General features: G+C 43.2%; 1 protein-coding gene across 1 annotated transcript in view; it reads left to right on the top strand.

The window, feature by feature from the left end:
* STK39 (serine/threonine kinase 39) overlaps positions 1 to 26,322 on the top strand; it is a 647,523-nt gene that overhangs the window by 148,363 nt on the left and 472,838 nt on the right. The window contains exons 8-10 of the mRNA XM_082260316.1: positions 239 to 372; positions 1,844 to 1,892; positions 14,130 to 14,195. Coding sequence (XP_082116442.1) covers positions 239 to 372; positions 1,844 to 1,892; positions 14,130 to 14,195 — 249 coding nt within the window. The remainder of the gene's footprint in view (positions 1 to 238; positions 373 to 1,843; positions 1,893 to 14,129; positions 14,196 to 26,322) is intronic.

Here is a 26,322-nt window from a genome sequence, read left to right as displayed (position 1 = left end):
GGTGGCATGCTTATACTATACAGTACTGTACTTTAAATATGATAGCAGTATATCTTTATTTATACCAATAAATGGTTGTGGAACAAATCACCTGAGTTCCCAAAATTTCTTATGGGAATTTGCTTTGGATTACAAGCATGCTGCTGGAATGAATTATGTTTGCAAACCAAGGTATTACTGTATATATATATATATATATTTGTTCTTCTGATCTTTAACTTTATGCCATATTATCTAGGTGCTAATGCTGACCTTGCAAAACGATCCCCCAACTTTAGAAACTGGAATAGAAGATAAAGAAATGACAAGAAGATACGGGAAATCATTTAGGAAGCTAATTTCTTTGTGTCTCCAGAAAGACCCATCAAAGAGGTAAGTGGCTGATTTGTATCCCAGAGATCTGTTGATACCTAATGATTCCTAAAGGGAACCTGTGGAGAGCATACAGCCCTCCAGAAATTCCCAGCATTCCCTGCTAGACTAGTGGCAAGAGTAGGGATACTGAGTTGGACACACCTACATTTGATTTTTCTAGCACATAGGAAATTAAATTGGAATAATAGGAAAATCCGTGAATAAAGCCTAACTCCGGGAAAACATGTTATAGTAATTCTGCACCAGCTACACTATCTTGTGAAAAGTATTGGGACGCCTGCCTTTACACACACATGAACTTTAATGGCATCCCAGTCTTAGTCCATAGGGTTCAATATTGAGTTGGCCCACCCTTTGTGGCTATAACAGCTTCAACTCTTCTGGGAAGGCTGTCCACAAGGTTTAGGAGTGTGTCTATGGGAATGTTTAACCATTCTGATGTTGGAGAGAAGGTCTGGCTTGCTGTCTCCTCTCTTATTCATCCCAAAGGTGTTCTATCGGGTTGAGGTCAGGCCAGTCAAGTTCCTCCACCCCAAACTTGCTCATCCATGTCTTTATGGACCTTGCTTTGTGCACTGGTCCAAATCATTTGGTGGAGGGGGGATTATGGTGTGGTGTTGTTTTTCAGGGGTTGAGCTTGGCCCCTTAGTTCCAGTGAAGGGAAATCTTAAGGTGTCAGCATACCAAGACATATAAGACAATTTCATGCTCCCAACTTTGTGGGAACCGTTTGGGGATTGCCCCTTCCTGTTTCAACATCACCTCGACCCGACAGAAAACCTTTGGGATGAATTAGAGCAGAGACTGCGAGACAGACCTTCTCGTCCAACATCAGTGCCTGACCTCACAAATGCACTCCTGGAAAAATGGTCAAATATTCCCATAGACACACTCCTAAACCTTGTGGACAGCATTACCAGAAGAGTTGAAGCTGTTATAGCTGCAAAGGGGGGGGGGGGGGAACTCAATATTGAACCCTACAGGCTAAGACTGAGATGCCAATAACGTTCAATACTTTTGACAAAATAATGTATGTAGGGATACCTATTGCTAGCCAGATCCACTGGTTTTCCAGGTGTTGTGGGTATGGGAACAGTGGTTAATGGCAGTGAAGGACTCCGGTCACACCACTCCCCTTCCTCACTCCATGATTAATTTACTACTATACAGTAGCAAAACATTTTCAAGGAGTTGGGCTTTCACTCCTCTTAGGAGCTGCTCATAGCTGGCAAGTTTTTTTATTTTTCCTGTTGCCTTTTTATTGCCACGAACCAAATTATTATTAAAAAGTCTCTTCTGACTAGTTTGAATATAAACAGTCAAAATTCTTAGGCACATTAGATTACCTAGACTAGAGAACTTCAGCTGTGCTGAGGATTGTGAAGATCCAAACAATATCACATGGATTGCATTTTCTAAAATGTATTTATAGGATTGGTTAAAACCTTTTTTATTTATCTCCTAACAGGCCAACAGCAGCCGAACTTCTCAAATGTAAATTCTTCCAAAAAGCTAAGGTAAGGGTCTCCTCTATTTCTCTCTGTCACTTGCTGCACATGTGTTATGGGCCAGCATGTGGTACAGTGCTGCCACAGTCTTGAAGCGATAATAAATCCAAAACTAAAATGATGTTGGAGGTGCACTGAATGGAAATTTTAGTGCCGAAACTGAAAATGCAGTATTCAAAATGACAGTTTTTAACCACTTTACCACCGGAGGATTTTGCTGTCTTCCGTCCAGGCCACTTTTTGCGATTCGGCACTGTGCGACTTTAACTGACAATTGCGCGGTCGTGCGACGCCGTACCCAAACGAAATTTACGTCCTTTTTTTCCCACAAACGGAGCTTTATTTTGGGGGTATTTGATCACCTGTGCTATTTTTACTTTTTGCGCTATAAACAAAAAAAGAGCGTAAATTTTGAAAAAATAACAATATTTTTCACATTTTTTTATATGAAATTCCCCCCCCCCAAAAAATGTAAAAATCAATTTTTTTTTTTTAATTTTTGGCCAATTTGTTTTCTGCTACCTATGTTTGGTAAAAAAAAATCGCAATAAACATATTTTGATTGGTTTGCGCAAAAGTTATTGCGTTTACTAACTAAGGGAAAGATTTCTGCCATTTTTGGTGTTTTTTTTTTTTTAACGAGTAATGGCGGCGATCTGCGATTTTTTTTTTGCGGGACTGCGACATTGTGGCGGACAGATCGGACCCCTTGACTGACATTTTTGACACTTTTGGGGGTACCAGTGACATTACTGCAGTAATCAGTGCTATAAATATGCACTGTTACTGTAAAAATGACACTGGAAGGGAAGGGGTTAATTTTATTGGAGAGGGAGGGGTTAATGGATGCCTGGTGCTTACTAACGTTTGTGGGGGGAGGTGACTGAGTGACACAGGGACAGATCGCATGTTCAGCTATGCAATCTGTCACTGTCTGTCACTTAGGAGATCCGCTTACACAAGCGGGTGGATCTCCAAACTCGATTCCCCAACGATCGGGGAAGAGTAGCGGCGATCGCCGCTGCTCCTCCCCTGGCCCGACTCCCGCTGTGACTGAATACAGCGGGAGCGAGCCTCCGGCGGCGCGCGAGCGCCGCCCACAGGGGGAGGAGTCCAGCAACGTTGGTCTATGTTGCTGGACGGGAATGAGCCACTGTGCCGCAGTAGAGGCACAGTGAGCGGGGGTAAAGTGGTTAAAAAATATTTATATTTTTATATATAATTGTATTATATTCGATTTTTAAATTAATATCATGAATTTAAAGAAATAAGAATGTATTGTCGGCCTTTATTGGCACCTTTAGCACAAGAAAAGTTCACACTTGTGCGATCACACCATTTGACCAACAGTTTGTATGGCTGAATTTGCATCGCACAGACATCACATGTTATCTGCACAGCAATGTGGTGCAAATCCTATACAATGTCTGTGCGATGCAAATTCAGCCACACAAACTGTATGACTGAAACTGCATTCACACCAAAATGGTGCAGGACTCTTTTTTTGGTCCACCGTTCACACCTATGCGATCCGATTCCTGCACTGTTTGACAGTTCACACTGCGATCTGCAAACCGATCTGGGGGTGTCTTTAACTTTACATTGACACCCCCAACGGTTTGCAGATGTCAGTGTGGACTTGGACTTTATGTCTTTACACTGGTCCATTGTGATTCTGTTGTGGTGTTAAAAATCCTGCTTGCTGCTTTTTTGGTCAGTTAAAAAAAAAGCGCAAAAAACGCGCCTTCCTGTTGAAATGCATTGAAAACGCAGCAAGAACGAATCAATAACCTACCCCTGTTACATTTTTGATGTGGTTTTTGAGTCAAAGGACCTATGAAAAAAAAAAACCATAAGCATGGTAAAATCACATGCACTACCTTTTTCTCTTATCGGCAAAATTCTGATAACACCATTTTCAGTCGATATTTTTCGGTGGCCAACATTTTGGCGCATCTCTAATTATAATATATTGCAACTTACCATCAATTAGATGTGGTGGCTGCATTCATTGTTTTTAAGCCTTTTCCTTCTGTTTTCACCTGGTGATCTGGCCAGTAACACACCTTCTGTGCCTCCACTCTGGATGAACAAGCACAACCTTTGGACAGCAGCATTGGTAATCTGGGGAGGGGGGAGTCTTAAATACACTAGCAAATTGAAGCCATACTCCAGCTAACACTTTTTAAGCAGTTATAGCACACAGGTTTGTTTCTTTTGGGATAAAGGTTTTACATAAATAAATAAAAACTGATCATTGTAATCAACACTGTCAATGGTAAATGGCTTGTCTCAAGCCTCTAAGTGCTACATCTGAACGGCGGCTTGTTCTATTGAAAAACAACAGACTTACTGGCAGGATCACCAGGCAAAAATAAAAGAAATACAGCCAAAAAAAGGAAATGAATGCAGCCATCACATCTAAGAATTGGTGAGCTGCAATATGATAAATGTTTGCTTTGGGGCTTAAAACGCTTTAAAGCCAAGCTTCACGAAACCTGACAATTCTGCCTTGCAGTTGGGCTGTGCCCCCTCTGCGGAAGGTAACGTCTCATTTAAAGCAGAGTTACACCCAAAGTGGAACTTCCGCTCATCTGCTTCCTCCCCCCCTCCGGTGCCACATTTGACACCTTTCAGGGGGGGAGGGGGGAACTGATTTGACTGATATTCTTCCCCACTTTCGGGAGAATGTGCAGCGCGCTGTAGGGTACCATCCGTGAAGCCAAAAGGCTTCATTGCCGGTTTCCCTTAGAAGGAATGGCGGCGGCAGCACCCGGCAGCTGATCCGAAAATCGGCTCAGGTGCTGACATTGCGGGCTCCTTGGACAGGCAAATATATATATATATATATATATATATATATATATATATTTTTTTTTTTTTTTTCAAAAGTCCGCAGCTGCAGTATCTATTTTTTATTTTTTCCCCAGCTGGAACATTGCTTTTAAGGGGCTGTGGAAAATACTTTTACTGAGCTAATTCCCTGCTCCATCAGCAAACAGCACCCACCATGCTCCCGTGGTGCACTGTCCCACAGAGTCCTAATATCTAATGCAGGGCTATGGCCACTAGAGCCTGGGGAAGAAGATGTTGTAGGGACCAATCTAGCAGCACAGGGGAGCAGAAGATTGGGTAAGTAATTTTACTTTTCCATGCTCCCTAAACCAAAAGAGTTCAGCTTTGAAGTGTAACTAAAGGCAAATCTTATTTTTTTTTTTGTTCTAAGTTTGGAGTAGGGAGGGATTAGAACCCCTGTCCATTTTTATTGCTATCTGTGCCCAGATTAGAGAGATTCACCCACTCTACTTGTCCTGTTTACTGTTATCATCGAGCGTGAAAGTAAAAGAGGAAAAATCTTCCAATTAGGACACTATTTCCAGTGAGCCCGGTGGCACACAAGGATTTCCTCACTTTAGAGGTATTTCCTCTTACTTCCTGCTAGGCTATGGGACAGGAAGTGAAGGGAAATCTCCTCTATGGAACACAGATGCCAAAACTGACAGGGGTCATAACCCTCCCTTACTCTATCTAAAATGAAAAAAAAAAATAGCTTTGCTTTTAGTTACACTTTAAAATTGTTTTTGTGGAATGGTAACAGATTTTATTTAGCTGAAAATGGGGTGTTAAAGCAGACCTACTCTTAAAATCTAAAGTTTGGCTGTCTTACAGGGATTTATTAGCACAGTATAATGAAAAGCATGACAGTGCCTAGGCATGCTCTATTCTTCTATGCTTGTAGCCTAGCCTGTTTGATAGGTAGGCTCCACCCACTCCTGCTTATGATTTAGTATATTAACGGTGTTATTGGGCGTTGTAATCTAAGAACAGGCTGAGTAGAGAAAGTCTGCAATGGTTGGAAGAGTTGACTTAGGCAAAAGAGGTAAAGGCAAAATACCCACTGTAAATGCTGTATTAGCACTGCTGGCCTGTCTTGAAGAATTAAGGCTATGTTCACATCTTGGCGTTGCTATTAACAGGCGTTTTTTAGGTGTTTTTTCAGGCGTTTTACAGGTGTTTTTACAGGCGTTTTACAGGTGTTTTTACAGGCGTTTTTAGGTTGACAGGTGACCAATGGAAAAATGCCTGTAATCTGCCCAAAAAGAAGCTCATGCACTTTTTTGAGCGTTGGGTGTTTTGCTTAAAACGTCAAAACGCTCAGATGTGAACAGGGGCCATTAAAATGAATAGGATTTGTCTTGTTGGGCGTTTTTTGAGCTGACCCTAGAGCAGAAAAACACCCCATAACGCCTACATGTAAACTTAGCCTAAAGCCTAGGTCTGCTTTAACCCCTTCCGTACCGCGTCATGTCAAATGACGTCGGCACAAATCCTTTCTCGATCCGGGCGGACGTCATATGACGGCGCCCGGATCTCCCCGCTACTGCGCGCCCCCGGGGGCGCGCAGCGCGGCGATCGGGGGTGAGGCTCGTCCCTCGGACTGAGCCCAACCCCGATCAAGGTAAACAGCCAATGAAATTGGCTGTTTACCACGTGATCGGCTGTGTCAATCACAGCCGATCACATGAGCGGCTCCAGCGCGAGCCGCTCGTTCCTTCCTTAATGCGCGCCCCCGGGGGCGCGCAGCGTGGTGATCGGGGACGAGGCTCGTCCCTCGGACAGAGTCGATCCCCGATCTAGGTAAAGAGCCAATGAAATTGGCTCTTTACCACGTGACCGGCTGTGTCCAATCACAGCCGGTCACAAATGTCATCAGAGAACACGGTAACTAGCTGTCACCGTGTTCTCCTCCTCACACACTGATACTGTGTGAGGAGGAGATTGTGGTAACAGCTAGTTACCAAGTACAGTGCACCCCAAACACACTGATTGCCCCCCCCCCCAATAAAGAGCACCTGTCACTAGCCCATCAAAGTACCCGAGTACCTGTCACCAGCCCATAAGGTACTCTGATGACAGGTACTCGGGTACTCTGATGGGCTGATGACAGGTACTCGGGTACTCTGATGACAGGTACTCGGGTACTCTGATGACAGGTACTCGGGTACTCTGATGACAGGTACTCTGATGGGCTGGTGACAGGTACTCGGGTACTCTGATGATGGGTACTCAGGTACTCTGATGACAGGTACTCGGGTACGCTGATGACAGGTACTCGGATACTCTGATGACGGGTACTCGGGTACTCTGATGACAGGTACTCGGGTACGCTGATGACGGGTTCCTCGGATACTCTGATGACGGGTACTCGGGTACTCTGATGACAGGTACTCGGGTACTCTGATGACAGGTACTCGGGTACTCTGACGACAGGTACTCTGGTACTTTGAGTACCCGTCATCGGAGTACCCGAGTACCTGTCACCTACCCATCAGAGTACCCAAGTACCTGTCACCTACCCAACAGAGTACCCGAGTACCTTCCACCTGCTCATCAGAGTACCTGACACCTGAAGTACCCGAGTACTTGCCACCTGCTCATCATTACCCATCACTACTCATCAGTACTCATCAGTACCCATCAGTACCTATCACCTATTAGTATCAGTACTGATCATCCGTACCCATCATCAGTACAGTATCAGTATCACCTATCAGTATCAGTACTACTCATCAGTACCTATCACCTGCCTGTCACCTGCCCATAAGAGTACCCGAGTACCTGTCACCTGCCTATCGGAGTACTCGAGTACCTGCCACTTGCTCATCAGTACCAGAGTACCTGTCACCTGCCCAGCAAAGTACCCGAGTACCTGTCACCCTTCATACAGCCACCATGTCCAAGTCCAAAAAGGTTTATATACGTCGTCCGTTTAAACCTAAATACCGGTGTTATGGCAGCAGATAGCTGCCATAACCCTGGTATTTTTTTAAACGGTGGACGGTTGGCTTTCCGATAAGGGTGGTCCCAGGGGCGGATTCGCCACGGGATCACCCTTCCGGGGTGGCGGAAGAGGTGCCCCCCCCCCTCCCGCTGCATTCTGGTCCTTTTCCCCATTTACCGGACCCGCCGGCAGCGGGGAAAACGATCCAGTCCCAGATCCTCACAGACAGGATGTCGAGTGAGGGCAAGCTTGCCCTCACTTGACTCTATGGTCTTGGAGGACCGGAGCTACGGCAAACGTCATTGCCTAGCAACCATTTTAAAGGTCCCTTTTTTTTTTTCATTTTATTTAATTTTTTTTTAATTTTTTTTTTTTAATTTTTTCTATCTTTTAGTGTACTTGTGAGATCTGAGGACTTTTTGACCCCAGATCTCACAAAAAAGAGGTCCTGTCGTGCCTTTTTCTATTACAAGTAATGTTTACATTTCTTGTAATAGAAATAAAAATGATCATTTTTTTTTTTTTTTTAAAAAACAGTGTAAAAATAAAAAATAATAAATAAAATAAATAGTAAAAAAAAAAAAAAATTAAAGCGCCCTGTCCCCGCGAGCTCGCGCGCAGAAGCGAACGCATACGGAAACCCCGCCCACATATGTAAACAGTGTTCAAACTACACATGTGAGGTATCGTCGCGATTGTTAGAGCAAGAGCAATAATTTGAGCCCTAGACCTCCTCTGTAACTCTAAGATAGCAACCTGTAGAAATTTTTAAAATGTCGCCTATGGGGATTTTTAAGTACCAAAGTTTGTCACCATTCTGTGAGCGTGCGCAATTTTGAAGCATGACATGTTGGGTATCTATTTACTCGGCGTAACATTATCTTTCACATTATGGAAAACAATTGGGCTAACTTTACTGTTTTCTTATTTTTTAATTAAAAAAAGTGATTTTTTTCCCAAAAAATTGCGTTTGGAAGACCACTGCGCAAATACGGTGTGATAAAAAATATTGCAATAATCTCCATTTTATTCTCTAGGGTCTCTGCTAAAAAAAATATATAATGTTTTGGGGTTCTAAGTAGTTTTCTAGCAAAAACAACTGATTTTAGCTTGTAAACACCAAATATCAAAAATAGGCCTAGGCAAGTGGCTAGGATGCATGATGATGCTCCTTGGATGTTTAGGCCCCTCTATATGGCTAGGCTGTGAAAAAGTCTCACACATGTGGTATTGCCATACTCAGGAGGAGTGGCAGAATGTATTTTGGGGTGTCATTTTTGCTGTGTACATGCTATGTGTTAGGAATATTCTATAAATTTACAACTTTGTGTAAAAAAAAAAGTTTTTATTTTTTTCCCACATTTTCCAAAAACTTGTGGAAAAAAATGACATGTTCAAAGGACCCATAATGCCTCATAGAATATACGTTGGAGTGTTTGCTTTCCAAAATAGGGTCATTTTGTGGACTTTTCCATTGTATTGGTGCTCTAGGGCCTTGAAAAGTGTGATAGGTAGTAAGAAAGTTTTATGTGTATTTATGCTCCTAAAACGCCTTATGGTGCTACTTGGACGTGGAGTCTCTTTTTGTGGCCAGGCTGTGTAAAAGTCTCACACATGTGGTATCACCATACTCAGAAGGAGTAGCAGAATGAATTTTGGGGTGTCATTTTTGCTGTGTACATGCTATGTGTTAGAAATAGCTTATAAATTGACAACGTTTTGGGAAAAAAAAAGAAAAAAAAATGTTTTCTTCATTTTCCCAAGAATTGTGGGAAAAAATTATAACTTCAAAAAACTCACCATGCCTCTTACTAAATACCTTGGACTGTCTACTTTACAAAAAAGGGTCATTTGGGGGGTATTTGTACTGTCCTGACATTTCAGGGCCTCAAGAAAGGAGATAGGCCATCAGTACATCTGGTGTGATCAATTTTCAGTAATTGGTACCATAGCTTCTAGACTCAATAACTTTCACACAGACTAAATAATATACACTAATTTGGGTTAATTTTACCAGAGATATGTAGCAGTATAAATTTTGGCCCAAATGTATGAAGAAAAATTAATTTTTTGCAAAATTTTATAATAGAAACTAAAAAAAAGTGTTTTTTTTGCAAAATTTTTGCTCTTTTTTTGCTTATATCACGGGAAAAAAAAACCCCAGTTGTGATCAAATACCACCAAAAGAAAGCTCTCTTTGTGTGAAAAAAATGATAAAAATTTTGTTTGGTTACAGTGTAGCATGACTGAGCAATTGTCATTCAAAGTGTGAGAGTGCTGAAAGCTGAAAATTGGTCTGGGCAGGAAGGGGGTCTAACTGCTCTGTATGGAAGCGGTTAAAGTTACCCTATCAGCCTACAAAAATAATGAATTCAAGACATTCATTAAAAGAAGATGTGCTCTAGTCACCATTCTGGTGGGTGGACAGCGTGATTTTTACTCCCCTTGTAAAGTTCCAGGTCTGCCTACTATTGGGCACTTCTATGGCTCTATTCACACTTGTGGGACTTAGGATCCGACTTTTATTCAAATAAAACCCAAAGTTGCAGGACATATAAAATGCCATGTATCTTTATTAGAGCTGTTCCAAATGACACTACTGAAGTCGCTGCAACTTTAGAAAATGTTCCTGCACTACTTTGTCTTGACTTTGACACGACCAGAGAGACTAAAGTCACCCCAAAGTCATATCAGAGTCAGATTACACTGAAAAACTGAAAAACTTTGGAATCGGCTAGTGTGAAAGGAGCCCAATTGTGTAAAATTCAGTGGCTAATGAGGGACTTTAGGGTTGATTTACTAAAACTGGAGAGTGCTAAATTTGTTGCAGCTCTGCATAGAAACCAATCAATGTCCAGGTTTTACTGTCAAAGCTTAATTGAACGAGCTGAATTTAGAAGCTGATTGGCCACTATGCACTGCTGCACCAGATTTTGCACTCTCTAGTTTTAGTAAATCAACTCCATTGTATCTGACACGTCTAGGTGTCCAATAGCAACCCGATCCAGAGTTTTGCAAAAAGGAAAGATTCCACTCACCACGAAAAGGTAGGTGTAAAATGATTTAAGTATTTTCAGTTGTATATTCATCATAGAAAAACAGTAGTTGTTTGAATAGTAAAAGTGTAGAAGAGAGCACAAAAAAGTTGTGATGTGAGTACAAGGAAAACAATGTGTTATAATTTTTTTGTTTGTGATTTGTATAGGCATGTAATTATTTTTCTTTGACAGCTTCTATCCACTAAATGGGTTTACTTAATGCCTCGTACACACGCATCGATTATTGGCCGGGAATTTTCGGACAACGTCCGATCGGCCGATTTTCGGCTTGTTAGTATGATGCTTTCGACAACCGACTCCGACTTTTCGGCCAAAAAAAATCTGGTGTGCAGGCTATAAAATTTTTGTTGGCCGTCAACCGTCAAATTTTTGTTGGCCGATTTTCCGTCAGTCAGTACAGATTTCGGCAGCCAAAAATCTGATGAGCAAGACTGGGCATGCTCAGAGAAGAAAAAACACACGGAAAGTAAACCAGCACATGACATCACTTCTGAAGTAGATTTTTGTTGGCCGAGAAAATTCGTGTGCAGTCTAGGCACATTCCAACCAACAAAACACCACTCTGGACAAAAGTTGGACGATCGGTCGGCCGATAATCGTTGCGTGTGTACGAGGCATTAGTGTTGATCTACTGCAGCCAATAGTGTCTCATTTTTTATATAGATTTTTTTAAGGTCTAAGTAGTGAAGAGTTGAAAGCTATGTCATATTTTTACTGCTTGAACCACTAGCCCAGTGGGGGTATATATTGGCTTATTTAATATGCTCCCCTACCCTCCCCAAAACACTGCATAAAAGTACCTGTTGGGGATGGAATAGATAATTTATTCACCTTTCCCTGAGTAATGAAGGGGGTGACTTCATAACACTGGGAATGCTGAGTAGCCTAAATCTCATGAGAACATGATCCATCACACTGCATGTTTGTCTTCTTGTGAGGTTTGGGTTACTCAATATTCTCTGATATCTGGCTGGATGGAAGATGATGTCATGCTGGAGGAAGTCAGGGAAAGTTAAGTATATTATCTAATCATTTTACCCCCACGTTTTCTCTAATGCAACGTTTTAGAGAAGGAATTGGTGAAACTTTAATAAGTGGACTTTTCCACTAAGATGGAAGGTCTGTTTTAAGCTTTCCCTGGTCTACAAAAATAGTCCTTTTGTATTGGTTTGTGTCCCTGTTGAAGAAATATACCTCCTCCAACCTGGCCCAATGACAAGGGAAACAAGAAGTGAAGAGAAATCTCAATAACACAAAGAGGTTGATTTACTAAAACTGGAGAGTGCAAAATCTGGTGCAACTGTGCATGGTAGCCAATTAGCTTCTAACTTCATCTTGTAATTGTAATTAAAGGGTTAGTTTTTAGCAAAATTAACATTGTTTTTCAGGTAAAAAAAATGTGCATTTACTATTTTTTGTTATCGGAGCCTGGAAAACATTGCACCAGCGATCAGCAGATCAATGATGCCATGCAGATCTCCTGCAGATTGTAAGTGTAATGCCTCATACACACGCAACGATTATCGGCCGACCAATCGTCCGACTTTTGTCCAGAGTGGGGTTTTGTTGGTTGGAATGTGCCTAGACTGCATACAAATTTTCTCGGCCAACAAAAATCTACTTCTGAAATGATGTCATGTGCTGGTTTACTTTCCGTGTGTTTTTTCTTCTCTGAGCATGCCCAGTCTTGCTCATCAGATTTTTGTCTGCCAAAATCTGTACTGACTGATGGAAAATCGGCTGTTGTGTTGTTGGCCAACAAAAATTTTATAGCCTGCACACCAGATTTTTTTCGGCCGAAAAGTCGGAGTCGGTTGTCGGAAACATTATACTAACAAGCCGAAAAACGGCCGATCGGACGTTGGCCGAAAATTCCCAGCCAATAATCGATGCGTGTGTACGGGGCATTAGCTGTCTGCCCATGCATCGTACAGACAGGCAGTTTCGCCAATGACAGGAAGAATCCATGAACTACCACAGCGCTCAACAGTGCCATAATAGTTCAACGAGAACTACAAGCCGACAGCTGCAAAGGCTGTCCGTAGTTGTAGTCCATTAATTCACAAAACAGTACCTGTCTCATTTTCTTTAGATTGTGGCAGTGAGCAGGGGGAGAAGATCCTCCAATCGCTGCCAAAATGGGGGATCCGTGGGTACGGGGGCTGGTACATTTGTAGCATTTTATACCCTGAATATGGATGTAACATATTACAAAAGGTGAACTTATCCTTTAATCTTTGACATAAAAACCTGGAAGTTGATTGATTTCTATGCAGAGCTGCACCAGATTTTGCACTCTCCAGTCTTAGTAAATCAATCCCAAAATTAGATGGAGTTTCCTACATTTTAAAAATCTACCCATGCTTAAAAAAACACTTTGGTTGAAGCTGGGCTTTAACCGCCTTAGCGGTAATCCCGAGCGTGACTCGGGGTTGATTTTTCATTGCAGGAGCGGTAACCCCGAGTCACGCTCGGGGTGGATTGCAGAGAGCACAGCGGAGCTTCTCTTACCTTATCCTGGCGATCCAGCGATGATCTCTCATTGCTGCGACCGCCAGCCGAGACTCCCGCCGCTCCTCCGTTCCTCCGTCGGTACGATCACTTCCTAGTTCCGTTCCCTGCAGCAGCAATGCTGCATGGGAGCGGAACTAGGGAGGGATATTCAAAAAAAAAAAAAAACGTTGCACAAAACACACTTTATATTATATTATATATATATATATATATATATATATATATGGATGCATATATATATATATATATATATATAAAATTATATTATTGATTCAATTATAATTCATGCGTTATATATTATATATATATATACACACACACACACACACACACATATCTATATATAATATATAATGCATGAATTATAATCTAATCAATAATATAATTTTATTATATATATTATATATTAAATAATAAAATAATATTATTGATTCGATTATAATTCATGCGTTTGTGTTTCAAATTTATCACATCTGGGATGTCTACTAGAGTCTTGTTTTGGTCAGGTTTAAGTCAGTAATTACTAAGAATTATAGGCCTATAATACATAACGCCAAATTTCCATGAAAAGAATTGTACCGCTTTTGGTATGTAATTCCAGACATAATCATACCGCCAGGGAGGTTAAGTGCTTTTGTTGGTGTTTTAAAAAAATGCACATGCTATTTCATGAATGTTGTATGATTTCTGCATGTAGCTGTCAGGCTTAAGAACAGGAGTTGGGAGAGGGTTTTTTTTGGATGGGGTAATGATCAGTCCTGGAAAGGTTGAGTGTGCATTTATCTACAGCTCTACCATAAAGGCCCCCTATAGGTTTGCTTGCAATCTTTATCATTTCAAAAACATGTATGGTTGTAATATAAATTTGATTTCTTTTTATTCAATTTACAGAACAGGGAATATCTAATAGAAAAACTCCTTACCAGAACACCAAATATTTCTCAGAGAGGGAAGAAGGTAAGGTACTGCATCCTATGACGGTTTGGTTTTGTGCTTTACAGTTCTACTGCACTGTGCATGTCAACGTTTAGCAAGATGTCCTTTATAGTATACATACGTATGCGCATTCAGAGGGTTCTGAAGGGCATCTGTCTTTCAGGGAAATAAAAAGCAAACCTACAAATAAGGCCATTAATAGACAGATCTAAATTCGACCAGTTCAGAAGGTGCTGGGCGAATTTCGATTTGTGGGTGGCTGTCCAGAGTTTGAGAATTGAGCGGTCGATTGACTTCTGTTGAATGAACAAGCTGAAAAACCTTTGTCCACTGGCTGGAAAAAAAAGCAAATATCTATGGCCAGCTTTAGTCTGAAGAGATTGAAATTTCCTGGTTGCAAAATAAAATGATCTAACATTCTGTCTTACACTTATTTAGAAAATATATTTTTTGGGGGGTAATTTACCTCAGAAGGGCATGGCCTACGGTGCTTTCCGCTGTCTGGTCTATACCAACATTTGGTGATTCTGGCACACAGAGCTCAGTCACTTCATTGCTGAAAAATTTATGTTATGTCATCTTTGGGGATCAACGTAGTAAATGGAAAATTTTTATGGCACTTGAAAACCTTGGAATTAGTGGGGATTGTTGGCTAGGTGGACCTAAGCTGTGTAGAAGTTTCATATCTGAAAGTAAAATTCCAGGTTTTGTTTTATTTTTTTTAATTTTAGGTATGGATTTGGTAAGGATTTTACCCAAATAAAAAAAATATATATTTTTTTTTCTGGAGTACCACTCAGGACAGGGAATGATTATTGGTTGTGACTGTGTTGGGGGGGGGGCAATATCACTTTAAGAACGCATATTGTTAGTGTGACAAAACATGTTCCCCTTGTGATAGTGTTTTACCTGGTTTAACCTCCTTTCTTACTTTCTATTTATTTATTTTTTTCTATTTTTTGCTTTTATTCTTTGTCTTTCTTATGTTTATCTGTTTTATTTATTTATTTGTTTATTTATTTATTTGTTTTAGACCGCATTCTCACTGAAGCGGCATGACTTGTGCACTACTTCGGGGGCGACCTGTGAAGTCACGTGCACCGCGACTTCGGCGCAACTTGCACGGACTTCATAAAACGAATGTCTATGCAAGTTGCTCCGAGGTCGCCCCGAAGTAGTACAGGACCCTTTTTCTAAGTCGGAGCGACTTGTGTCGCTCCTATTAGAACGGGACCTGTAGCAGTCAATGGACCGCGACTTTTCAGGCTGACAAGTCGCCTGACAAGTCGCGGTAGTGTGAATGGAGCCTTAGGCCTTGTATTTCTTTAGTGATCCAAACTAAATTTACAGGTGCGGCTCAAGGCTCCACCTGTTCTTATGTAGCAATTGCTTGGAGTGCAGACAAGGACAGAGCTTTGTCCCAGCTCCAGACATCTAATTGGAAAGGACAAGTCCTGGATGTCACACATCTCTGCAAAACCCAGTAAGAAGGTGTATGACAGCCTTAGCCTGGGCCCAAACCAGACCACGACCTCTTGTTTTACCCCACCCACTGAGCTCATTCATGACATGTGGGGGCGTGGCCTGGTTGGAGCCTGGACTGAGGCCTTCTTTTACGGGGTTTGGCAGAGATGTGCGATTTCCAGGACTTTTCCCTTTAGTTGTATATTTTTAGCTCGATTTTGTTTTTCTGTCTTTTGTTGTTTTGTCTCTTTACTCCCTCTCCTTTCTCTCTTTATTCATGGATGATTTATCAAAACTGAACTCCAGACAGATATAAAATAAATAAAAGAATGCAGCTCTCTATTTGCGAACCTATTATTAAACATAGTTGTTTAAATACAAATAGTGTACTGTAAGTACCTGAATTCAACCTGGTACCATCCTTTGACAGTTTCTGTATATTTAAGTTCATACTAGCGTCTGAGAAGCACCACAAGGAGCCAATTGGTTGTGCCGCAGTGTTACCAAGGAGCATATTAAGAGGAGGAGAGCGTACAATGACTGAGAGATCAGCTTATCCGCATGCTCCTTCTCTGTTTACTGTCCAGTCAAAAGAAGGGAAGGGGACCTGTAGGGTATTCTGCCCTGCCATACATTGCTGTGTTGTGTGCCAGGGCTGGGCCAGTCTAAGGATTGGATGGACAGCAATACAAATCCTGTGGCAGATTAAACAGCTCTCTATATGTATTTTTACAGTGTATGTACAGTAGCTGTTTGCTGCAGTTTAGCTTTAGAATCAAAGAGAAGAAAATAACAAAATGTAGTTTTTGCTTATAGCAACCAATCAGAATTTAATTGATTTCCTTTTCAATTCAATTTGTTCTAATTTTCTCTTAAGTTTTATTTAACGAGTCTCGCTCTTTTTCTTGCTGTGGCTCTTGGTGTCTTGCATGCACTCTCTTCTTCAGGTTTGTTGCAGCAGCACCAAGGCTTCGGCCTTTTTTTAAAACTAGCCTTGCTGCCCACATATGCCTAGCGTTCATTATGGATCATGGCTTCCACTGAACTGTGTTTTTTTTCCTTACTTTTTAATAAAGAGTGACCCATTTGCACTAAACCCAGACAGATGAGATTTCAGAAATGCCCTGGCAGGCTGTTGAACATACACAGATATTCTACTCTACTTAATATCCATTTCTGTTTTGCTCTAGAAAAAACTGAACCAGTTTCCAATCTGCTGCATGTGATGTAGGTTAATGCTTTCCATTGCCCAAAGCCATGTGTCTCCCTTCAAAACTCATTATCATCATTGTCACCACATTGCTGTGCCATCCAATATGTAAATTTTCATACTTTGTGCCTAGAAGAATCAGAGCACCTTTCCCAGACAATGCGGCTGATTGTGTCATTTGTTCTTTTCGAATGCCGAATGTTTTTGCCATGCTTTTTATGGTAAAATGCTTGCGTTATTAAATCTCTTGAAAGATCAAGCCCGGGTTCACTTCAGATTTACTTTCGTGTATTTACTTCCTTTGGGTCATTAGTCATTTTTATGAAAAACCAAAAAGTGCTGCGCCAGATCATAAATATATTAATGTAAAATAAATGTACAAAAGTGCCATAAATATCAAATAATATAAATGAAACCCATGTGAGTAGTGATAATCAAAGTCCCAATAATCACAAAATGTGTCCAATGATCTGCACCTCCGTGAATGTGCTCCTCAGTGCCCCACCACCAGAAAATTATAGCCTCTCACCTCACTATCTCACCCAAGAATCCCCAAGAGTCAGATACAGCTGTACCCCTCAGGGGTTAACGGATGGTTGGAGAGATCACACTATGGGAAACGGCAGATAAACCAGGACCAGGTTTCACTCATTCACAAGAAAAAATCCCAGGCATAGAAGAGAAAGGCAAAAAAAATCGAATGCTCTCTGATGGATAATCCCAATGATTTTATTAAGCAAATACACTTACAAAGCCGGGACTCAATAGTGCATGTAAGGCGCAGTTTCGCAAATGATCCAGAGAGGATGTGGCGTTCGACAAACAGGCTCCACCCCCTTTGGCGCAGCACTTTTTGTTTTTTCATATTGTATTCTAATGTGAAGTTGGAACACAGTTGGTGTTAGCAGTGAGACACTGAAATGATTTGCTTAATATTATTTATTATTGTATCATTGTATCTATATACCACTTTGTACTTGGTTGCACAGTTAATTGCGCTGATAGTTTTCTACACTATTATCATTAGTCATTTTTAATTTTAAAAAAAGTTGCTTTAATGAAATTTTGGTCTCATCTGTATAGAAAATTGGATATTTGACAATGGCACTCATGTTAAAATAGAAATGAAACCTAGAAATGCATACAGGGAACATAGAACCAGAGGGGTTTACATTTACTTTTATGTACCCCTTGAGCGGCCTAACCTGGGGTGCTGTATAATATAAATCTTATCCAGCTTCTGTGGCTGAGATCTGTCTTTTGCTTCCCTCGTGGCTGTGAGATAGCCCATCTTAGTTATGGGCCAGAAGTGGGGCCCAGGAGGGCTACGAGTCAAAGATCAAATACAGAATATTTTCATAATGGAGCACCCTAGGTTCTAAGATTTAATGCATGCAGGCAATCTAATACCTGCTTTCCATTACTGCAGGTTATAAAAGCCCAATTGTAGTATCACACATTTTTATCTCTTTATAGTTCTGTACCCATGTTATATTTTGAGACAAGTTTGTTTTTTTGACAAGTACTTTTTATTGAGTTTTTTCAAATTTGCACAAAACACACACAAATCAAAGAATAAAAAAAGAAGAAAAGAGAAACAGAGCTGATACAACAAAGTGGGTGATGGACATTGACTATTGAGACTGATGTTTGCTTGTCAGTTCCATGTTGGCATAAATAATGTCCTCCTGCAGACCTGTACAGTATTACAGAGGCAGAGGGGGAGGTGTTAGATCAGTTCTGTAACAGAAAGCTGATTACAGAGTGCATTGAGTCTTAAAGCGGAGCTCCACCCAAAAGAAGCTCCGCTATTTTGCACCCACCCCCCCTCCACTGCCACATTTGTGACTTTTTTGAGGGGATGGCAATCTGAGCTGGAAGTTTAGACCCCTATCCTATCCCTGCAGTCTTCTGGGACACATCACAAGTCCAAGAAAATCACAGGATCATTCACAAGGCGCAGTACAACTTGCGAATGCACAGTAGGAAACAGGCTGTGAAGCTGCAAGGCTTCACTTCGTGTTTCCCTTACTAGAGATAACGACGACTGCACCCAAAGCCGATTGAAGAAATCGGTTCGAGTGAGGACATCACAGGATCCCTGGACAGGTATGTGTCCTTATGTTAAAAGTGAGCAGCTACAGTATTTGTAACTGCTGACTTTAAATTTTTTTGAGGAGCCTGGAGCTCCTCTTTAACCTGGGTACACACAGTTTTTTTTTTCATTCAACCAGCAGGCTTAAGAAAAAAAGCTAATAAATTCCTGCATCCACACAAGTGAGGTTGATGGAGGAATCCTCTCTGCTGTGCTATATTTTGACAGTGGGGACTCCTCTGCTGTAAGAGTACACTAATCAGCACTGCAGCCAATTGGCTGCAAGCCACTGAGTGAAGGAAGTGTTCCACCAGTCTAACGTTCAGCTTCTGTCAAAGTGGGAGGATTACATATAGATTGGAATTCGACCAGTCCCTTCTGAACTGGCCAATATTCAATATTCATGTTTACCCAGCTTAACTCTGGTAGGACTGCACAATCATATGTAGACACATTTACTCTCCTGTTATATCAGATTTTGATAATATCTATATAGGACTATAAAGACCATTGGGCACCTGTTTTAGACCCTTCTTTTTTTATAGTCTTATTCCCACTTTTCAATTAAAGCAGTTGTACAGGGTTAAGCCAACCATAGATGGTTCGAATCTCCACCAGTTCAGCAGGGACCAGCCGTGATTCAAACCATGTATGGGCAGGTTGGATGTACCAAAGTTGATTGATTAATCAACTTGGTACAACCAGCCTGTCAGATTTTACATGGAATTAATGCCCCCTGCTGGGAGAAGACAATGACTCCACTCGAATTGGTGTTGATGGGGGAATCGAGTGATTTTCTTTTCTGTAACCCGTGGTTGCAGGAAAGAAAATTGCTCCATCTATGGCCGACTTATTCTGCAATAACCCCAAACATACAGCCAATATCCCCTATCTTTAGTGTAAAAATGAACAAGGAGTCCTGAAAGTGATGGTTTGGCCCCACAGAGCCCTGATCTCAATATAAAATCTATCTGGGATTACATGAATAGACAGAAGGATTTGAGGAAGCCTACATGCACAAAACATATGTGATTAGTTCTCCTAGATGTTTGGAATAACCTACCTGCCAAGCTCCATCAAAAACTGTATGCAAGTGTACCTAGAAGCAATGATGCTGTTTTCAAGGCAAAAGGTGGTCATCCCAAATATTTATTTGATTTGGATTTCTATTCTGTTCATTTACTTTCCATTTTGGTAATTGATAAACATAAACTATGAACACTTCTATTTCTGAAAGCATTCTTAATTTACTTTATCTAGCATTATTTAGCATTATCTTTAATTTACTGACTAAAACTTTTGCACAGTACTGTACCAAGCATGTTAAGAAGTGGGGGATGTTTACCACACTGTCTAAAAATATAGGAACAGTTAGTGTAATTTTATTTTTTTCTCTGGCCTGCTATAATTTGAGTATGTACGGTATATATGCTTTTCCAGCGGTGGGTTGGCTATACTTGATTCAGGAGTGCACCCTTTATTATGCACAGGAAAATTGTGCTGCAGTTTGCTCTCCTCTGCTGAACATACAACCCTGCTGCAAACTCAAGTAGTACCTTCCAATGCTCTTCTCTTTCATTCATTGACGGACACAGTTCCTGATCTTCATAACCATTGGTTATACCACCCCCTACAGGAGTAGGACACTAGGCAGAAAAATAATCTGGCTATGCCTATGGGCAGTCCAAGGGGGTATACGCCCTCTTTCTGCTATAGGTACTCAGCTTTTTTTCTGCCTAGTCAGGAGTAAGGACCTAGTTCCTTGCTCGGAACTCTGGTCCTGGTAAAATTGTTTCTTTTTAGATAGAAATTTTTTCTCCTGGATTTGTCCTGTGAGATCTACAATCAACTGCCGGACTGGGCGACAGGCTGGATAACCACTTCTGGACCGGAAGATTTTCCCCCTTATTGACCAGGCCATTTTTTTCAATTCGGAATTGCGTTATTTTAACTGACAATTGTGCAGTCGTGCGACGCTGTAACCAAATACAATTGATGTCCTTTTTTCCCCACAAATAAAGGAATACAGGAGCCCTGTGTTGATTGCTGACAGAACAACGTTCTGCTGTGTTTACAACAACAGACCGCCGTTCTGTCTCCATGGGGAGTAATCGCGGGTGCCCGATGCCCCACAGATCAGCTTCCCTGCTGGTGAATAGGCGCGCGCTTGAAGCGTTGTATGGGCACTGCGATTCACGGGAACCTGCCGACCTGCCGCCGTATATTTGCAACGGCTGTTAGGCAAGTGGACAATGTAGATACAGTGGTCCCCCCATTCTGGCCAGGGAGCGTGCCCAGACCTCAGCTCCATACTAGGTCAACCGTGACATAGCCCCACTGGACGAGGGCTGGCCAGTGAGTTAAACGCCTTGTGAGGTCGCATACAACCGGGTCTCGGCCTGAGTCGCAGTGTTCCTCCTGGCCGATGCACTGACTGCGGTCCTCGAATCCTTTGTGTCCCGGATGGGGGTGGCTTTCAGGCGATGGGCTAGCAAAAAGCACCCCCCCCCCGCCTTCCCCTGCCTCAACTGTCTCATCGGATCCTGAATCTGATTCGGCAGACGCGGGTCACCCTGCTGGGTCTGCAACCACGTGCCCGAAATCCTCTGATAGTGAGGATGATTCCTCCACATCTGCAACCATGCACGAAAAGGTGCTGGTGGGAGCACTGATTGTATCTGTGCGTGAGACCTTGAAGATGGAGCATGCAGCTGCTAAGGAGTCGCTTTGGCACTCACAAGCCATCCAGAGCGCCAAAGGTGTTTGCTTTTCCCGCCTATTTTGACAAAATTGTCGCTAAAGAGTGGGGACGACCAAAGCATCCCCTTGGGTTCCCTAAGCAATTTTCTAGGCGTTACTCCTATGAGGAGTCTCTACTTAAGAAGTGAACTGTTCCACCGGTGGTGGACCCTCCTGTTTCCAGATTGAACAAGGCAACCATGATTATGGTTAAAGAGTCCCCGGCCAGCCGACAAGAAGGCGGAGGCTGTGGCCTGCAATATGTACTCTCTGGCTGGTTCGGCACTGAGGCCGGTATTCACCATTGCCCTAGTGTCGCAAACTCTGACCGAGTGGGGAGTAGGCTAAGTTTATACGCCGTGATCTGGAAGGAGAACAATCCCCCCTGCCTTTGCTGAGCTGGCAGACCAACTGCTCCAGGGTCTGCAGTTTATCTGTGAGGCCTCTTTGGATGTGGCTTCCCTATTGACGCAGCTCTCTGTTTAGGCAGTGGTGCTTTGGCATGTTTTTTGGTTCAAATGCTGGTCTGCAGACCAGACTTCTAAAAAGGCCTTGACTGATCTTCCCTTTCAAGGAGATCGCCTGTTTGGAGCTACCCTGGATGACACCATTAAGGGTCTCACAGGTGAAAGAATATTTTTCTTCCGCAGGCTGCTAAGGGTAAGGAACCTCATAGACGTGGGCCCTCCTTCTTGGCTCATAAGAAGTTTTTTTGTCCCCCAGGGTCGACTGACAAGGGCTCGAAGCCTTTCAGGGCCTCCTCTGGAGGATTCAAATAAAGCTGGTCTGGCAATCCGAGAGCGGGCTTCTCCAGACCTGTGGACAAGGCACCTTCAGCATAAAGGTGTGCCCTCATCCGTATCAGAGGTGGGGGGATGTCTTCGTTTGTTTCCGAACCTGTACAAGACAAGTGGGTCCACAAAGTAATTTGGTTTGGCTACAAGATCGAGTTTCACTCTTGTCCCCCGGCAAGGTTCTTTCCTTCCAACTTGCGCCTGTCCCCGGACCGTTTACAGGGTCTGTTTTGGGTGGTACAAGAGCTGTTGCTTCAAGGGGTGATTGTCCCAGTTTCCGACTTCGGAACATTTTCAGGGTTTTTACTTAAACCTGTTTACAGTTCCCAGGAAGGAAGGCAAGGTGTGTCCAATTCTGGACCTCAGGGCACTCAACTGCTTTGTGCGGGTGCAGAAGTTCAGGATGGAGTCCATTCGCCTCTATCGACATCAACGATGCTTACCTTCACATTCCAATATGTGGCTGTGACGGAAGTGTAGGTAAGACAGAACGCACATGGAGAGCAGGAGTGCCAACAAAGCCTTTTATTGAACGGTAGCGGGTATGTTCACAAAGAAAGGGGCCAAACAAAGGTGCCCAGGGTCAGACCCAACGTGGGTAGGACAAAGTTCCAGATAGCAGGGGTAGTCCATAACAGGGGGCTCCCGATACAACGGGCAAAGTCCTGGCCAGCAAGGGATTTGGCCACACACGGATCAGGGCAAACAATCAAGTGACAAAGTCCAGGCAGAGTTCTGGTAGGCCCAGGGTTAATCCACTCACCAGCAGGAAGGTCCAGGGTTAATCCGCACTCCAGATTGTAGAAAAGGACAAGGTAATTCCAAACTCCAGGTTGGCTGTAGGATTGAAGAGGCCCACAGGAACCAATAGGGGATTCTGTGTTATTTGGCCGCAGCTCAGAGACACACACTCTTCCAAACAGCAAAGATGAACAACCCAGGAGAGACTCACTCAGCTAAATATGTTAGGACTTGTGTCCCAGCAGGTGGGCCAGGCAACTCCCAGCCAGGCGTCCAGTTGCCCCAGCAACCAGCCCCGCCCCCCCTCTATTTGAGCCCACACAAGGAATGTGTTTATTGTCCACAGTGAGCATGAAGGCGGAGAAGCAGACATTCAGGCACCTTGCTGGGGAGGGGAGAGGGACACCACAGTGGGGGGGGGGGGGGGGGCAGGCAAAGGAGTGAGCAGCCAGGGGGGAGAGAAGAATCCCATGCTGGGGAAGATAGCAAAGTACTGGGGGTGCAGAAGAGAGAAAAAGAAGGGGGGGGGGGGAAGTAGGGCCCGTGACAGTGGCGGTCACCAGCGATTCCTCCGCTTTTCTGTGGGAGAAGAGCATTATCAGTTTGTGACTTTACCCTTTGGTCTCGCCTCTGCTCCTTGGGTCTTCACAAATGTGTTAACCCCGGGGCTAGCATTGTTACGACAACGGAGGATTGTGGTACTGAGCTACTTGGATGACCTCCTTCTCTGGTGGAAAACCTGGCAATCACCATACGAACTCTGCGGGAGTTCAACCGCATTCTGAATTTTCAAAAGTCTGCTCTGGTTCCGTCCACAATGCTGGCCTATCTGGGTCTGACTCTGGACTTGGCCTTAGCCAGAGTGCTACTTACCCTGGAAAAACTCCAGAAATTGCAGGCTGCAATTTCTCTCCTGCTGCCCAGCAGATGGTCATCCCTTCGGGCTTGCATGGGGGTGCTTGGCCTGATGGTGTCTACCTTTGAGGCAGTTCTGTTTGCAGAGTTCTATTCGAGGTCCCTGCAAAGGGATATTTTGGCCAACTGGGACAAGACTCCGCAGTCTCTGGACAATCATTTCCGGCTGAGCCATGGAACAAAGGAGTCCCTGATATGGTGGCTTCGTTCTTTGGCGCTTCGACAAGGCATATCCTTTCTCCCTGTGTATTGGACACTGATCACCACGGATGCCTGCCTGTCCGGCTAGGGAGGTGTCCTTGGCAAACATTCTGCTCACGGGATCTGGACACTGGAAGACCAATGTCTTGGAACTCCGGGCGACCAGACCGTGTCTGGACCATTGGACGGATCTTCTTCAGGGATGTCCAGTGCGCATTCAATCAGACAATGCCACGGCCATGGCTTATGTCAATCACCAGGGGGGGGGGGCACAAGAAGTGTCCTGGCGGCTCTGGAGGTAGCCGGTATTCTAAGGTGGGCAGAAGGGTTCGTTCCAGCCCTCTCTCTCCGCCGTACACATTCCTGGGGTGGAACACTGGCAGGTGGTTGGCAGGCATTAGACCAAGGGGAGTGGTGCCTTCATTCGGGGGTGTTTCATCAATTGTGTCTTCTGTGGGGAATCCAAGAGGTAGATCTGTTGGCGTCTTGTTTCAACAGAAAGGTGCAGAGGTTTGTGGCTCGATCACGGGATCCTCTGGCAGACGCCACACACGCGCTGGTGGCCCCGTGGAGTCAGTATCTTCTGATTTATTTTTCAGATAACCGCACTCAATTTTTGACCCACAGAATATTTGAAAGCTGCAACCTCTAATGTGTGATATCGTCACAAAAATGCAAATTTGTGGCAAAGTCCCATAAAAATAATCACAATAGATAGGATCTTAATTAGTCGACAAGTGATTCATTTTCCAAGGTAACAAATGTCACCATCCACCACCAGTTATGGATATCCACCAGAAACACACCACCATCGTAGAGGTAATACTAATGCCTGCTTTTCCAGCAGCACTGGACCTCTTACTGCAGGAGGCCAGCAGCATCTTGTGGCTGATTATCCCGCCAGGGCCTTGTAGTGATAATCCTGTAGATGTAGAGTTAAGCATCTAATAGCAACATCCATGTAGGACGACAGAAGGTCGCTCCACATGTAAATCCAGCATTAATTTATTCAAAGGTAATAAAATACACTTACATTAAAAATCACATTAGTTTTACAAATTACATCAGTGCTTAAAAGGTCTCATGCTGGCCGGCCTCAAAGTAAAACGCCCGCACTTCCGGGACTCATAAAACGTGATAACATCAGCGCGTCATCCGCCCTACGTGTTTTCATCATAGATGACGTCGTCCTGGGGCGTTTACTTTGAGGCCTGCCGGCATGAGACCTTTTATGCACTGAAATAATTTTTAAGTTATTCGTTTTAAGTGTATTTTATTCAGCCTATTCCATCAGGGGGCAGGTTCCTCCTTTCCCTTTCAAGGCGCACTCTACTCGGGCGTTTAGTGCCTCCTGGGCCTTCCATCATCAGGCGTCAGTGACACAGGTTTGCAAGGCGGCCACCTGGTCGTCGGCGCACACTTTCACAAAGTTTTCCAAGGTGGATGTGTTGGCATCTGCGGGTGCTTCCTTTGGCCGCAAGGTTTTACAGGCTGCTGTTTAGAGGACCTGATTCTCTTTGAGGGTGTATTGTTTTTTCAGGTGGGCTCCAATTGTTTTGGTTGCGCTCATGTTGCCTGGTTGGCTACTGTTTAGCCTTGGGAATTTTTTTTGCGGTTCCCACCCCTCATGTTTAACACTGCTTTGAGACGTCCCATTGGTTATGAAGATCAGGCGCTGTGTCTGTCAATAAACGAAAGAGAAAAAGGGGATTTTTGTCTTACTGTAAAATCCATTTCTCTGATGTTCATTGACGGACACAGCACCCACTCCTCTGTGGAGTTGTAATTCTTCTGACACTGCTTGTAACTAAACTGAGTACCTATAGCAGAGAGAGGGAGTATACCCTCTGGAACTGGCCATAGGCAAAGCCCGATTATTTTTCTGCCTTGTGTCCTACTTCTGTAGGGGGCAGTATAACCCAATGGTTCTGAAGATCAGAAGATGTGTCCGTTAATGAACATCAGAGAAATGGATTTTACGGTAAGTCA

This window comes from Pelophylax lessonae, assembly GCF_965119305.1.
Source record: "Pelophylax lessonae genome assembly, chromosome: 6".
Classification (NCBI taxonomy): Eukaryota; Metazoa; Chordata; class Amphibia; order Anura; family Ranidae; genus Pelophylax; species Pelophylax lessonae.
Note: the sequence above shows the minus strand (reverse complement) of the source record. Positions and strands in the feature narration are given on the sequence as shown.